Raw genomic sequence first — 16,552 nt, forward strand, 5'->3', positions numbered from 1 at the left:
CATAATATATTATACTAATATAAAGTGTGTCACATATATTACATGTATATAATATAAAATATAATTTATATAAAATATGTTTTTGTATTTTTACAAAGGAAGTTGCTTTCTGTGGTAATCAACAGCATGCTTCCAGTTATTATGTCAATAGATTATATGTTGTATTTAAACCAAAATACACCCGTAACCTGATTTGTCGGAGAATAACAAGTGTTTTGCTGTTGGATTTTTTATAGGTGAGTTAATAGCATAATAATAGCATAAATAATAGCATAAAAAGACACTGACAATACAGCCCAGAATCTGGCCTGTCCACCTGCTCAGAGAGAGAGAGAGAGAGAGAGAGAGAGAGAGAGAGAGAGAGAGCACAGAAGGACAAATGTGGGTGGAGACTCTAGGAGGACAGTGTGTGTGTGTGTGTGTCTATGTGCCAGCTAACTCAGCCCTGCATCTGCACACACACAAAATCTCTCTTTTTACGCACATTCACACTCAGCTTAATCTGCCCAAGACTGGATTTGCTGGTGTGTAAGAGAGCGGCTCTCATTTTACTGGAATATACACAGGCATGTTGGGAAAATGTCACCTGTACAGGAAGCTGGAATTACAAGGGTTGATGTCATAAGGCTATCTTGCACAGCTAAAGGTTACATGTCCTATCCTTCTAGACCTTAATATCATACTTACATAGATCAGCTGTAGTAAATAAACTGCTTTAAGGGGGATGTATGCGGTATGAATACAGTACATACATAAAAAAAGGCATTACTTCCAAAAAATTATATTGGATTTGAGGATTAGGAAACAGAGCACAATGTTCTCTTGAGTGACACGAGTATAAAAACACTCAGCGACTTCGGCATTACATTTCAGGGGCAATATGATGCAATGCCACCGTAATTAAAGAAGCACTGCCATTCTTTGTCGGGAAGTCGCTTTCCAGAGAGAAACCATAATCCTCAAACATCCCAACACCCACAATGCCAGAATCAACTAGCAAACAATGTCAAGAGGCAAGATAGCAAACAGGCAAATGCATAAATGGAAATGTGGACATTTGAGCGTGGTAGTTCCAATGCTGTGATGAGTGATGCAATTCCACCCAGATTTGGGCAACACAATCATGACTCAGTGCTGATTAGTTAAAGGTAAAGTGTGCCTTTCTGTGTGAAAGTGAAACCATTCAGAATTGTTAAAATAATTTGTTACAAATAATAATAATAATATTATTTAACACAAAATATAACAACTTAAAAATAATCTCTATAATTAAGTTTATAAATGTCTTTTCTCCAAATTCACGCCAGAGGACAATATTGTTACACTATCGTTCAAAAGGTTTGGGTCAGTACAATTTTTATAATGGCTTTGAAAAAAGTATCTGCATTTATTTGATCAAAAATATTGTGAAATATTACAATTTAAAGGACAAGTTCGGTATTTTACACTTAAAGCCCTGTTTTAAGATCGTTTCTGATGAAATAGAACGGTTAAGATTGAAATTTGGACATTTGAATATCGCTGCAAAAGATGCTTTCCAACAGGTTTTATCGTAGTTTTTGTCCAACTCCATTGACTTGACTTGGGACAAAAACTACGATAAAACCTGTTGGAAAGCATCTTTTGCAGCGATTTTTGTGTGAGCATATCAGTGAACACCCCTGACCACTCGGCGAGTTTCACGTCTTTGTAAACTAAAGTTTAATGCGTTTTAGGAAGGATTGTTCCAGTGCACACATGCAACCATTGTGGAGGTGGGGACCCGAACCACAGAACCCGAAAATTCTCGGGCCACCAGCATGTGTCCAAATTTCAATCTTAACCGTTCTATTTCATCAGAAACGATCTTAAAACAGGGCTTTAAGTGTAAAATACCGAACTTGTCCTGTAAAATAACAGTTTTCCATCTTAATATATTTCAAAATGTCATTTATTCCTGTGATGGCAAAGCTGAATTTTCAGCATCATTACTCCAGTCTTCAGTGTCACATGATCCTACAGAAGTCATACTAATATGATGATTTACTGCTCAAGAAACATTTCTTAATATCAATGTTGAAAACGGTTGCACTGCTTAATATTTTTGTGGTAACGATTTTTTTTTTTTTTGATGTATAAAATGTTCAAAAGAACAGCATTTATTTGAAATAGAAATAAATGTCTTTATTGTCACTTTTGATCCATTTAAAAGTATTCTTTTTTTTAAATGGTAGTGCATGTCGAATCCATTCAGGACACTCAAACAAACAGATTGCAATTCCAGAAATGACACCAATCACTTTTAAACATGCATTAACCATTATAAATACTCTATATAAAGTATCTTCTGTGATATTGTTCAATGTAAAGCCTCGAGATATCAATGCAAGGGGCTAATCATGCAATATATATTTGTTTCCATATATCATCCCCAACATTAGCTGGCACCATTAATAGGGGAGACACTTCTAAACATGTACATGCACTCACACAGCAGAATCAGACCATCATGACATCAGTGCAGTCGCCTTGAAAGATGAGCAGCCTGAGACACAACGCAAGACCCCCACTTGAGAGACAAAATGGCCATTTCTGAAATAAACACTATTGCATAAAATCAATTAGTGGTTTTGTCACGGCTGGAGGCAGAGGTGGGTAATTAGAAGACCCGTCTATTTACAGCGGGACCTTTGTGGGATCTCTCTCTCCCCTAGTGGCAGGGAGCAGATGACATAGATGATTTCCTGTCCTGGCTCGATGTCACTGCGTTAATTGGCCACAGCACATTAATTGAAAGTGAAAAGAAGAGTCGGCCAAAAGCGGAGAGGGTGGGGGTGGGCGTTTGACTGTGAGAGACTGTGATATAGAGTGGAAGCGGAGGGTGAGGTGGCTGGGGAGTCTTTAATTGTTTCAAATTAGGCATGTGATTGACAGTGACAGAAAGTGGGCATTGACAAGCTGGGCCCAGATGAGAACGATTAGCGTGCAACCAGACAAGCTGTCACTTCTCGCAACATGTTATCTGTTGGAAATATTATGCATATGGCTCTTTTAACCCTGTATAGTAACCCAGGGCTCTGAGAGTACATGATAAGAACCAATACGACAAATCACTTACACTGACCGCAAAATTTCTCATATTCTCCCCTCAAATCAGCACAGAAAACTTGGAAGAAGTCTGCAGATTCTATCTGGTACTTTATATTTCTTTTAAAAGGAAGGAATAGAGAGCATTGTCCAGTTCTCTGCCCAGTGTCACTATAGGCTACAACCCTTTTGTTGAAATATCTTGCACAACAATCCCTGCTAAGCGGCTCTAGTGTAATACGGACAAGGCTTTTCAGTACTACTGGACCCTAAATGTCCCAAAGTGCTACAAGACCTGGAGTTAACCAAAGGTTAATGAGCTGATATAGGAAAAAGTGTGAGGTGCAATCTGATTATTTTATTCAGTGTTTGCGGATGTGTGAGATAGATTCAGTCACAAGGAAAGAAACATCCCCCTCTGACCTCTCATCCCACCCGCCGATCTTTTCACGCCTCGCGCTGCCGGCGCCTCCGCTTCTGCCAAATGAAACGTCTGCTTTAAATGATTTCACAAGGAGCGGCTCGGCAGCAGCAAACGCCGTCCAAGAATAATGCAAGGTGGAGAGTTGGCATAGGAGGCGGGAGGAGGGGGGTGTTTGTTTGCTAAAAACAGCAGGGAGCAGGCCTATGAAGAATGTCAAGTCAAATTGTTCTTGACAGAGTTAATATCTGCTCCTCATAGGGATAATTACATGTAAATAAATAGTGAAATAGCTCTCAGCTGGAGTCTGAGGGGAGAGAGCGGGGCAGTTAGTGTCAGCCAGCTGGGGACTCCATCACTAAGGATGGTTAGGGAGGGGAAGGGGAGGTGAAAAAACCTCTGATGTTATAAAACCACATCACAGAAACTGTAAAACTACTGTAGCTTTACATACAAAATCCTAAACAATGAGACAAGCGTACAAAAGTCTGTCATTAACTGTGGAGTGGGCAGTGTGAGTGGCAGTTGTAGTTTTTGCGAGGCTGTAGTATTAATCATAACTTCACACCTGTCAGACTGGCATCTGGAGCTAACAGGAAGCATGTGCACAAAGCTGACCGCCCCGATCCATGGTGTTTTGAGCAGGTTCACAATTGTTGGAAGTTTTCTGTTAATACCCAGTGACCCACTCACTGTATGACCCTAAAATAAAATAATAAAATAGCTAGATTGCTCATTTTAAAGAAAAGTGGTCTCACACAAAGGTGCACATGTTCATGATCACACAGAAAATCTCCTCCAGTTCAATCCAGACCCTTTACATTTCTGTTTATAAAATATTTTAGCTAAGTTTACCATGTTTAAATCCATCCACACCAAAAATCAACACATCAAATGCAATATCCACAAATGTCATCCTGGCCTGTTTATGATATATTCCCTGACTCCTAAATAAATGTATATTAATGAAACTTTGAGTCTTTTGGTGAGCTAAACATTTTTTTTTCTGTTCCCAGCATGCCATATTCCCTCCCAACTGTCAAATGCATTGTTCCTTGTTTAGAAACATGTAAACATTGAGAAAAGAATGCCTTTTATTTTTATGAAAAAGTTTATTTAAGTTTTATGAAAATAACAGTTGTAGAAATGTACGTTCATATTGTTCGAGCACTTTTAATAGATATAAATAAATATATAATCATTCATACATGCAATCAGCTTTTTTTTAGACTTTGTAAATGCTGAGCTAATACTAAAAGGTAATAGTATTTTTCCATCTAACAGTTAAGTCACCCACAATGCAATGAGTGTATTGGCCTCGCTTAAATCCTCATGTCCTTATGCTGTGCCTCCGTGAGATAAATGTAAATCACATTCTCTTATATCCCGTATTTTTCAGGAAGCAACAGCTCACTTTCTCTCACACACACACAAACACTCTTGAATTTATATTGTGCTTTTATTGTCTTTTGCAGCCTTTCATCTATATAAGAGAATAAGAATCCCTCTCTGTGTAAAAGAGAAGAGAGAGTGAAATAGATGCTGAAATGAAGAAAATAAACAAAAGGAAAGGAAGGAGTCTGAGAAATTAGACTGTTTGGACCATATACATGCCATGTATAGTAAAATGAATGGAAAAAAAGAGACAAAAACAAGAGATAGACAGCAAAGTTAAAAACGTTACAACATTACAGCCTTGTTCTCATTCGCGAAAAATTACAAAAGGCATTTGCCATCCAAATAATAACATTAATGCATATAACAGATATTAAAATTCTCTAAACCCCAGTGCTGAAACGTGCCTATGTTGTGGAGATCATAATTAAATAATTCCTAATAAAAAAAAATCTGTTTTTCCCCACATACGGTTAAACAGACAGACCCTCTGAAAAACTATTTTCCATCTAGAGCCATTGGAGATGTTGAATGTGAAATTTACATATGTATTTGAGTGACCTGAGAAACCTGCTATGTTTCATTAACACATGCACAAGACTCCAATTTCACTCAGCTTGCGCTAGAGAAGGAAAAAAAAAATAGGATGAGAGAGAGAGAGAGAGAAACTAAATAAATTCATGCAGAAAACATTCTGCCAGTGGATATGATTTAAATTCCCCTGATTTTCTTGGCAGCTTCTGAGCAGGTCTCATTTTTTTTTTTAAAAAGCCTCTTACTTTTTAACTCTTGCCAAATTGAAACAGCATCTGTATTTAAGACGGGTTCTAATTAACAAGTATTTCTCCTCTGCTCTCGGAGCACGGGGGGTGATGTAAATATGCATTTATTTAGTCTTTTGATTTGTCGATGGTGACACATGCCAGCTGACACCGTGCCCGGCGAGTGGCTTAATGCCGCAGTCTTAATAATAGCAGAGACGGCACATAGATTCACTCGCTGACATTCAGGTGCACAAAGTCTAGTCAAAAATCTGGATAAAAAAAGAAGGGAAAAGGAGTGAACCAAAACTCAATCTTCTTCTTCCTCTCTCACTCTCTCTCTCGCTCTCTCTCTCTCTCTCTCTCTCTCTCTCTCTCTCTCTCTCTCTCTCTCTCTCTCTCTCTCTCTCTCTCTCTCTCTCACCCCCTCTCTCTCACTCATATCATTTTTTTTTTTTTTGGCAACCCCTGTGCAGGCTTCTTAAATATAATTCATCCAGTTTAAAGTGGCTGCTGTGCTAATGGAGGAGAGGAGAGAGGTTGGAGTCCCCCCTCCCTTATCTCTAGCAGACAGTTGTCAGGAATCACTGGTGAGGCCTGAGTTTTGCGCGTGGCTCAGGCAGGGAGGCCTGGGGATACGGATCAAAGGGAGTGCTGGTGAGCACTGCTCTGCCTCTGATCCCCCAGTGCTGAAACCCAGCCTATTCGCTCTCCCTTCCTAACATCAAATGCTAGCCAAAGTTCCTTCATTCCAAAACACAAATCTTCCAACTGCAATGGAGAGGCGAAAAAAAAAAAAAAAGATAGCCTACCTTTGCCATTTTTCTTTTAATTCTGTTACAAGTGTGTGGATGTATTTGATTGATAGAGGACTTTCTTTTGTTCTAAATACTCATTTAATGCATATATATCATATTTGGATATGTTTTTTAAATGCTTACATTTCAGTTTAAAAATTTCAGTTGAAATCTGTGTAAAAAAAGAAAGAAAAAATAGGCAAAATGAATTAAATGGAATAACACTTAAAACACATTAAATCAAAAATCATAGCACATTATATATATATATATATATATATATATATATATATATATATATATATATATATATATATATATATATATATATATCACTTGATTCAGGGGCCATTTACACGACACCATTTTCAACTAAATACTAAAATGTTTATGGGTTTTGGCCGTTCATTTACACGTCAGTGTAGGTTTGGGGGCCTATAAACACAAACTTTTGAAAAAGGGCTTCAAAGTGCAAGTATTTGACGACGATACCGTTATCGTTTCCATGTAAACTATAAAAAAAGCTAATTTGTGAAAATGGTGACGTCTTGTGCATGCGTATTACGTGTTCAGTCTATAGGCGCGTAGTGTTGCTTTACCAAGTGACATCATAGAACGAGGATCGTTTTGACGAAGTTGTCGTCTGTACGCGAAAAACGCAAAGGAAAAACATTACTGTATTTAGTACATCGGTTTCGTGTAAACGTACCCTCACTGGCCAAGTGCACAGTATTACTAGAATTTGCTTTTTTTTTTATAACATTTGTAGTATATTTAAAATTTGTTACTGTCTGGTCATGATGAATCACCTATATTGTTTCATTTAGCAGTTTTAGTCCCTTTGAAGAAAAAAAAAGATATAATAAAATATAAATATAAATGTTAATAAATATAAAAATCTTGTAAGAGAATAAAAAAATACATATAAATATTAAAATAATAATAAATAAAAAGATTAAGAACTAATATAAAAAGTCTAAATGAATAAATATTTAAAAAATGCAAGCATAAATATAAAATGTATTATAATAACATTTTAATGTTTATACATTTACAAATCTTCAAAAAGAATAAACAGAAATTACTAAAATAAAAAAATAGTTTGTTAATTTTGCGAATATTGCACTCAGACATCATAACTATGGCCTAATCATCCTGACACTACAAAGAGCAATTGCAGTAATACTCATAATAATAATAATAATGAGACACACTTGAAGCTTTACTAGATGACTCGAGTGCCTTGAGGGCTGGCGTTGTTGCTACGAGGCCCAAAACAAAAAGCATGACTGATTATAGTGAATGGTTGGTTTTAGTAAAACCTGTTCATTAAAACGGGTGTGTGTTGTGTTCCTCTCCAGTTACGACATCTAACAACAACAAAACAAACCTGTACATATCAGACACACCAAAGCAGAACGTCTCCCGTTGTAAAACCCAATCACCCGCCTGCACAAAGCATCTGTTGTAGGAGGAGGAATGACTGTAGTAGTAAAGCAGGCTACAGCTTTATTACCGCATTCATTCCTTCTCCACGTGTCCAATGTTTGGACTGGTCTCAATGTCCACCAGAGGATGAAACACTGAAAAGACATGCATTCAAGGCCATAGAAATCTGTCCATAGCTCTGACCCGGTCCAAAAGCGGGCTTAATGGAGATTAGGTCTGGCATTGCATAATTTTTATCCGAACTAAGCTGCAGTGCTGTTTAATGTGTTTTCCAGAGGTTGCAGTGAGAAAGCGCTCTGGTTCTGCTGGCACATGAGAAGAGTGAGAGCGGGGTGTGCACCTGTTGGTGTTGTGAACCCAGCAGGGTTGCATTTCATTCTGGCACACAGCCATCATAGCACATTTACTGATTCACAGCACATTTTCTCCACTCGATGGAGGCTGTAAAGCAGTCCATCCTGCACACAATTGTGCAAAAGCGCATCTAAAAATGAGCATACCTCTCTCACATTTTCGCAAACTAAAAGCCATGGTCATTTCTATCATGCAGTGCCTTTTCATGTAGAACAATGGATAAAATATTAAATGCAACGATTATAGTGGTATATTTTAAAGCATTTTAACACCTCCTTTGAGTGAATTTTGCCATTTTTGCTATATGACCCCTGCTATATATATATATATATATATATATATATATAATGTTTTAAAAGAAACTGTCTTGGAAATATTATCTTAATTAGTTAATCAGTTTGTAAGTTTCTCCCTTTTACTTTGCATCGTATTTGTCTTATGTAATTTCTCCAAATAAAATGTGCATGAGAATATTTTGAAAAATCGGAGCTCAAAAGGTTCTGCATAATAAGAATAAACCAGTGGCATAAACAGAAATATTTGTTCTATTTCTGCCCATTTCTAAGCATGGGACAGTGATTTTTCAAAAGAGTCAAGCACTTCAGAACTCAGGATACTAAATAAAATAAAACATAAATCAGAAGGAAATTGAGGTAAACGGAAAAGAATAAGTAGGATTATTTTGAAACTGTCAGTTAGATGCGCCTCAAAGAATCAGTGAACCAGTGTCAAAGAAGGGTTTGTCTAGACAAGTGAGAGAAGGCCATTACACTACTATGACAACAACTTTAGGCTATAAAGCTTTTAAAAATGGGTGATAAGATTTCCCAAGCAAACAAAACCAAACAAAAAGCTCTCTGTGCAATCCCACAATCCTCTACTATTTGACAAGCATTAGGAAAAATAATTGACATCTGCACTCTCAGTATTCAAACTACACTAGACTCTACAGAATCTTGCACACACTAGCTTATTTGCATGAACTGTCTTCATTGAAGGATAAATTAATGTGTTAAAATAAATTAGTCGAGGGGGCTTATACGTAAAAGAAAGACAGTAGAATAGACAAATGATGGAGAAAATCGTCATGTACAAAAACAGGCTTGTGTAAGGACTGCCATGTGGACTCCCTGTAGCTGAGAAGAATGGGGGGGGGGGTTTGCCTTGTGGGGCACTGGCGGCCCTTTCATGGACATTGAGGCACAGTGTGATGCTTGAGTTGAACTATGATACTCCTGTCAAAAAGAACATTAATTTTTCCTACAATAAGGGCCTGATGGAATAGCCACATGTGACATGTGGAGATGGGTGAGAGGGGCTGGACAAGGGTGGGGAGGTTAGGGGGCTGAGGAGGGGTCAGATGGAGGGTGAACCATCTTCATCTTAGTGAGAGATTCATCCAAAAATTCTTGATGAAAAATATAATTTTCACAAGTATAATTGCTCTTTTATTCTCTTTAAACGTGTAGAACATTAAATGAGGAAGCAGTGCACCATAATTTGATTATTAAAAAGCAAGGACATGTGCTATAGCAATAAAATTAAATAAATAAATAACATAAAATAAAATAGTATATTTACCTCAGATGGTCTTTTGTATTTATTCAGAATAAAACAAATTACTTACATAATCTATAGTGTAAAACAACAGAAAGCTATTATTTTATATTTGATCCATTTCTGGCTACAAGTACTCCCCCAATAAATGCACAAAAATTCTCCAGCCATGTTCCGTTATTTATGCAGGTTTGCAGCGAGAGCATTAGTACTTAAAGCCCCTCCACCACGATTAACAATCAAACATGCTGAGAAACGCTTATGTTATCCCCAACTCCGCAGTACAAGAGAAAATCTCTTTTTTGTCATCAAATCCCTAATTCTTTCCTCTCTTTTGGAAAAAATGGAGTAATACCAGTTTCCAATCTGCTTTGAGAAATATTTGGTGAGGAGGGGGAAAAATGGCCATAAAACATGTGAACAAGGGGGTAATTGTGGACAAATGCAGTATTGAATTTCATCTTCAACTCCTTACACACCATTTCAATCTTATTTTCTGCCTGTTAGTCAGATCTTCTTGGTTATGGTGGGCAGAACTGCCCACTAATGGTGAATAATTGCTTGTAATATACTCTTCACCAATGATGTGCATCAATAGCAGCCATTTTCCTATTATTTAGCTCAACCCTGAGCAAAGAGTCTTATTTTTACACGCATTGTTCAAGGTAGCAGGTAACAATGCTATAAAATGTCTATAACAAGAAGCTTCACACAGAAACACAGTCAAACTGAAACAAAACCTGTCTATTTAAATTCTATGAAACAAACCGCCATATGCCTTAAATTGAATTTACTGGTTTTCCATTTTATACTTTCCTCTATGCCATACAGAGCCTCACAAGGCAATACTTTTTTGCACTGTTACGGGTAATTAAAACATCTAGACTTATTTAAACATCTGCTAACTCTTGAAAATTACTTCCAGACAATTAAGATCCATTAGTTTGGTGAGATTATGCTCTTTTCTGAACGAGGCACAGTGCTGGCAGCTCTTTGACTGCATTTGGGATTTATTCTCTTTAGGGTATCCTGTATTGTCTGAAACTAATTTTCTTAGAATCAAACAATTAAATCTTTATTTTAATTAGGAGAGTGGGTAAAACAAAGGAATATTAATTAGAAAACATTATCTTATGAAGGGGGGTATCAACAACTAGAAGACGATTTCTCCAAAACATGTCTGCTCCGTACACATGAGACACATCTAATCACCAGACGAACACGGTAGCGCACAAAGAATATGCTGTTTTATCTTCAGAGAGGTCTCATAATTCCACTTGAAAGACTCCTTGACATGTGGCTATAGAGAAGAGTATTTAAACACTGTGGCCAGTGACCCTTACTGACCTGTGGAGATAGTCCATTGCTCACGGGATTCATGTGATTGCTGGACGCTGATTGGCTCATGAAGGTGTCGGTGTAGCTGGAGAAACCGTGGCGGTTGGACGAGAGGCCATAGGCGGAGCCGCTGTCGCTCGAGAGCCCGCCCTGATGCATGGTGGAAGGAGGCAAGGGCTGGGGCCGATGCACTGTGCCACTGACATCTGGATAGAACAGCATATTTAATTAGTTCAGAAAACTATTCTCAAGTGCATCATGGGAGCATTTATGTATTGCCATTCCTGTATTAGATAAGTTTGAGTATTAAATAAACATTAAAAAAGGTCCAATTCTTCACAAAGGGCCTGTTTACACCTGGTCACTTCATGCATTTTTACTGATTGGATAGCTACCAAGTTTGTTAAAACTGGTCCAGTTACACTTGGCCACAATAAATGGCTAAACGAATATAAATCCGATCTTCATCCCACGCTATATGCAAATTTACGTCAGCGAATGCAACAGAAATGAGCTGCATTTTATTCATCAACAGCTAATTTCAAGATCAAGACCGCAATAGGAGATAGATGGTAGGATAATTAAGTCTCACTATACTTTTGATGAAGATGATTGTGATGAGCTTCTGGATGCGATGCCAAACTTTTAGTTACTCATCTGAAACGGGCGAGTAGAGCTGTCATATCTGGTTACTGGAGCAGGTAGACTATAACACGCTCACAAGTTTATTTTTATTTATTTTTACCATTTTTGGAGGAGTAACATTTACATAGGTGTCTTCAACAACCAGATGCATTTACACTTGGCCAGTTTCATCTGGAATGCATCTCAAACCACCCCCTGAAGTGAGTTATCGGATTTAAATCCATTTCAGAGGGCATTGCTTTTCACGACCTGATAGGTATCTGATCAGAGAAAACGCATGAAGTGACCAGGTGGCCCAAAAACATTGATCAGCTTACCTTGTTGTAATGTTGATGAAGGGTAGCTGGACTCAGGAAGCTGGTATGTTGGTAGAGTGCCCATGCCTGTGGGTGGGAATCCTCCAGGTAACAGGTGGTTAAATGCCGCCAGTTGATTGGCTCCAGCTTGTTTACGCCACCTGGCTCGTCGATTGCTGAACCAAACCTAAAATTAAAAAGTTTAAAAATCAATAATAATAATAATGATAAGCGAATTATTTTCATGTTCGATAACCAAGTGATGAATGGGGGATATTATACATTTATTCTACTTGATTTTTGAAAAAAGAATGAAAATGAAAACATTGAATATATATAATGGATTGTTTGCTAAAAGGGATTTAGGCACCACAATATTTTCTTTAAAAATCTGTTTGAATTAGAAACCAGGTTATTATTCATTAACTAAAACTAAAACCATAAAAAACATTTTCATTATTTGAAATAAAATGACCATTAACTGAAAAAAATAATAATAATTCAGTTAGTTGACAAGGCAACATGTGTCATAAAACGTGATAAGAAATATATAGACATTTTAAAAAACAATAAAAGCACAAAACATAATTACTAATTTTTTTTAAAATACAATCAAAATATTAACACCTATAATATAATAACTATAAAACTATAATACAGTGTTACTAGAATAACACTGATTAGGAAAAAACTAAAACAAAAAACCTTATATTGAGGAGGGGTATAACAGGGTTACATGCATTACATTGTTATGCACCTCACTCTGCACCCTCAAGAGGTAACTCGTAAAATGGGTCAAATCTTTGCCAAAATCTATTAGTATCCCATTAATTTAGTGCAAAGTTATCTAAACCTAAAAATCTTACAATAAATAAGATCAAAATCCAAACTTTTACAGAGAATGATGAATTAAACCTAGCTAACATAGACCGAGAACCAATATGGTGCCAACTAAAAGAAAAAAATCGAATGAAAATATCTCTGGACATGACGTGTTCGAGATATTTAATGAACAAAAAGCCTTTCTTTACTGAAAGAAAGAAAGAAAGAAAGAAAGAAAGAAAGAAAGAAAGAAAGAAAGAAAGAAAGAAAGAAAGAAAGAAAGAAAGAAAGAAAGAAAGAAAGAAAGAAAGAAATGCCTCTGCCACATTAAGACACATTATCAAAGTTTCATTCTAATGTGAGGCATTGAAAGGGGGAGCACGGCCAGTAACCTGCACCTCTCTGGGGCCGAGGCACTGCCCCTGTGTATGCAAAAGAGTGAATGACATTGATCTATGCCTCAGAGGGGCCATTCTTCAGACTTTAATACACTGGCAGTGCAGTTAATCTACTGTTGTTTTTCAAATGGTCCCCTCCATTGTGAGTGGAAGTGAAAGAGGGGGACAATGGCCCTTCAATGAATCGGACCACAAAGAGAGGGCGTCCCTTTTTAAACAGCTCCTCAAGAATGACGCTTTCAGCCCGGGCATTGATCAAGGGGCTGGCATAGACATACTGTATGAGTACACACTCTTTCTCTGCCTCTCTCTTTTATCCTTCCAGGCTGCCCTTCACTCTTTGTATACAACATGACAAAGAAAGAAAAATTCTGATTATTTTTCATAAAATCTGAAATTCATATGGTAGCTAATGCAGGCACAGAGAGCTGTTTACAGCAATATATTTTTGATAAATTAAATTGATTCTCAAAAATATGTCTTTATGGTAACTGGATCAAATAAAGTGAACTAAAATAAAAAATAAATAAAATAAAATAGAATAAAACCCCACCCATAAAAAGCAACAATTTTGGCATTCCTTTAAAAACTTCCTGTTGCATTCCCATATCTAAACAAAAACTAGGAAACACCTATAAGACTTGGGGAAACACCTATAAGACCTATATAATTATTAAAACACAGGGGGACTAATTACGCACATGGTTAGCAACTGCTTTGCGTAAGCCTGTTCCCAACACCCATCCTTACCTCAACAATAGTCTACTGGCATTTTTCAAGTTAGGTTTTCTTTTTCAGTATTAATCAATAAAATCAGTTTAAATCAAATAAAAGTCAGCAGTACTCAACTATCCCCCATTAGCTGTCCCACACTGCTCCTTCAACAATGCCGTGCATCAATGACCCTTCCCATAAAACCACGAGTCCCGCTGACACAAGCCCCATTATTTTACATGTCTTAGGTTAGGATGGCTTCTGGTATTAGTGAGAACTGGAGAGTAGCACAAGGCATTAGAAAGCGTGTATCTCAGTGTTAGAGGCTAGAGCGCCTGCCGCCCTGCGCTCAATGGATCTCCTAAGAGGCTTGCTTCAGCTGGGGCTTCTGAATGCGCCATTCTGGAACCGATGGCAAAGGCACCTTGAGCAGGGATTTTCTCTCTGCCGCTCCTTCTAATTCCCCACTCTTCTCATTTCCCTGCTCAAGCCGAGACACAAAGCACACTGCCCAACTGAGATGGCCAACTCATTTCGTATTTCTAAAAGAGTTCAAAATAATTTCCTTAAAAGTGAGCGGAGTCACTTGGCGAAACATTTAAGAGAGGAGATTTCTTGGAGTGTGGCTGAAGGAGCTGTTGTCTGATTGCATTCGGTTCGGAGGGAATGGAAGTCGAAAAATTCAATTCAATATACTCTCAATCTCCGAGTGTACAGGGGGAGTGGAAGAGACAAAAGGAAGGGAGGTAAATGGAAGACAAATCTGATTGTGGACTGTGTCACGATTTCACATTCCACATTCGGCCAGCATCTCATGCTCTCATCCAATATCAATCACCCGGGCCACCCTATCAGTTCCTCTTGCTTTCTTTTTCTTTTGCCGTCTCTCTCGGACGACGATGGTTATATGTCTTCCTAGGATTACCGCTTGCCATGCACAGGGCGGTTGGTGGACAGACAGGAAGACGAGGAGTAAAACCTGGATAACGTGATTGAATTTCACAGCAAAAAAGAACATAACAGTGGCTGAGAAGCGTAAAAAAGGCCAACATCAATCTCAGTGCAGGGCTCAATCCAGGGGTTTAAGGAATCTGGATGGGCAGTGGGACAGGGTGGGTTGGGATAAAGGGTTGAGACGGGCTGGACTGGGTCCTGAAGGTAACAGTGTAGCAAGACTTTATAAAATATCACGTCTCTTCAGCAGAAACATCTGCAACTTTTTCAACAATTCAACTTTTACTACACCCAGATGCCTTGGTTGGATTGTAGAAGACTTGAGTACATGCACATCATCTTTCTTCCTTTTGTAATCATAAACAAATCCCACATTTTTACGTAGGTCAGGAGCTAAGAACAGAATTATTGGCTCCAGAATTTGCAAGGATCAATCAAAACGCACATGATATGACTCCACATCAGGGGGCTGACACTTGTGCCCTGGAAGTCTTGTTTCCAGATTGGATCAAAGGGGGCCGGATTATAGAGGGGAAGTGGAGACCTCTTCAAACCTGCTTGTGTGTAACACGTGGAAGGACTAACTCTCCTCACTCCGTGCCTGACAAGTATACACTACCATTCATACACTACCAATTTTTTAAAATTCTAATAATATTTCACAATATTACTGTTTTACTGAATTTATCAAATGATTTTTAGCTGTATTTTTATTAAAAAATTTTACCGACCTTTTGAATGGTCAAACCTAAGCCATAGTATCTATTTCAATTCATTATTTATAAGTATAAGTTTATAAGTGGAGTTCTTCCCTCCATCTGTCTATCCTTCATGAGTTCTCATACCCAAAACCCCAAACCTGATACTTCAGCACATCACAAAGATTTCATGTCTAACTGAGTTTAAAGTGACATAACTGCCACTGCCTATGAAATTTCCTGTAAATCTCAGATAATTCATCTTGTTTCTTCTTCTGGCCTTACAGATTGCAGTAAACCAGACAGACAGGCAGCAGTGCAGTGAGACCTGGAAGCACTTATCCCTTTGCTTAGTCAGATATGGATCACTTCCTCTGATTTGTCATACGGAGCAGTAAAACAGTGGAAGCATGAGTAACGTGTCTGTGTTTAAGAATAACCACAGTGACAGTGCTCAATGAAGACAGATGACATCTAATAGAAAAGCACCAAACACATAAATTAACGCCTTTGACATCATTACTGATCCATGTCTGACTTCCTCTCTTTGGCAGCAGGAAAACTCCTTCCTTCTCTCCCTGTTTCTCCCCCTCTCTCTCTCTCTCTCTCTCTCTCTCTCTCTCTCTCTCTCTCTCTCTCTCTCTCTCTCTCTCTCTCTCTCTCTCTCTCTCTCTCTCTCTCTCTCTCAGACATCTGGATACTGTGTCAGCGCAGCTGCACTCAAGTGGGTTGACACTGAGGCCGCGGGGTCTGCCAAAAGCCAACAGGGTCAGACACCTTCCCCTCCACAAAAGCAATGATCCCAGAGCCCTGGCATCTCCTTGTGAGCTATCTCGAGCCAGAGTTCCTCACACATCCTCTGCTTGGCCTCTCAAGAACCAACTGCT

The 16,552-nt window shown here is 38.1% G+C and overlaps 1 protein-coding gene across 2 annotated transcripts in view; it reads right to left on the reverse strand.

Moving 5' to 3' along the window:
* Positions 1 to 16,552, reverse strand: part of pax7b (paired box 7b) — a 61,028-nt gene that overhangs the window by 12,216 nt on the left and 32,260 nt on the right. For both annotated transcript variants that reach the window (XM_056241817.1, XM_056241816.1), the window contains exons 6-7: positions 12,101 to 12,266; positions 11,148 to 11,344 (exon numbers count right to left, since the gene is read on the reverse strand). In XM_056241817.1, coding sequence (XP_056097792.1) covers positions 11,148 to 11,344; positions 12,101 to 12,266 — 363 coding nt within the window. The remainder of the gene's footprint in view (positions 1 to 11,147; positions 11,345 to 12,100; positions 12,267 to 16,552) is intronic.

Source organism: Rhinichthys klamathensis, unplaced genomic scaffold (assembly GCF_029890125.1).
Source record: "Rhinichthys klamathensis goyatoka isolate OS25496 unplaced genomic scaffold, OSU_Roscu_1.1 h1tg000678l_1, whole genome shotgun sequence".
Lineage (NCBI taxonomy): Eukaryota > Metazoa > Chordata > Actinopteri > Cypriniformes > Leuciscidae > Rhinichthys > Rhinichthys klamathensis.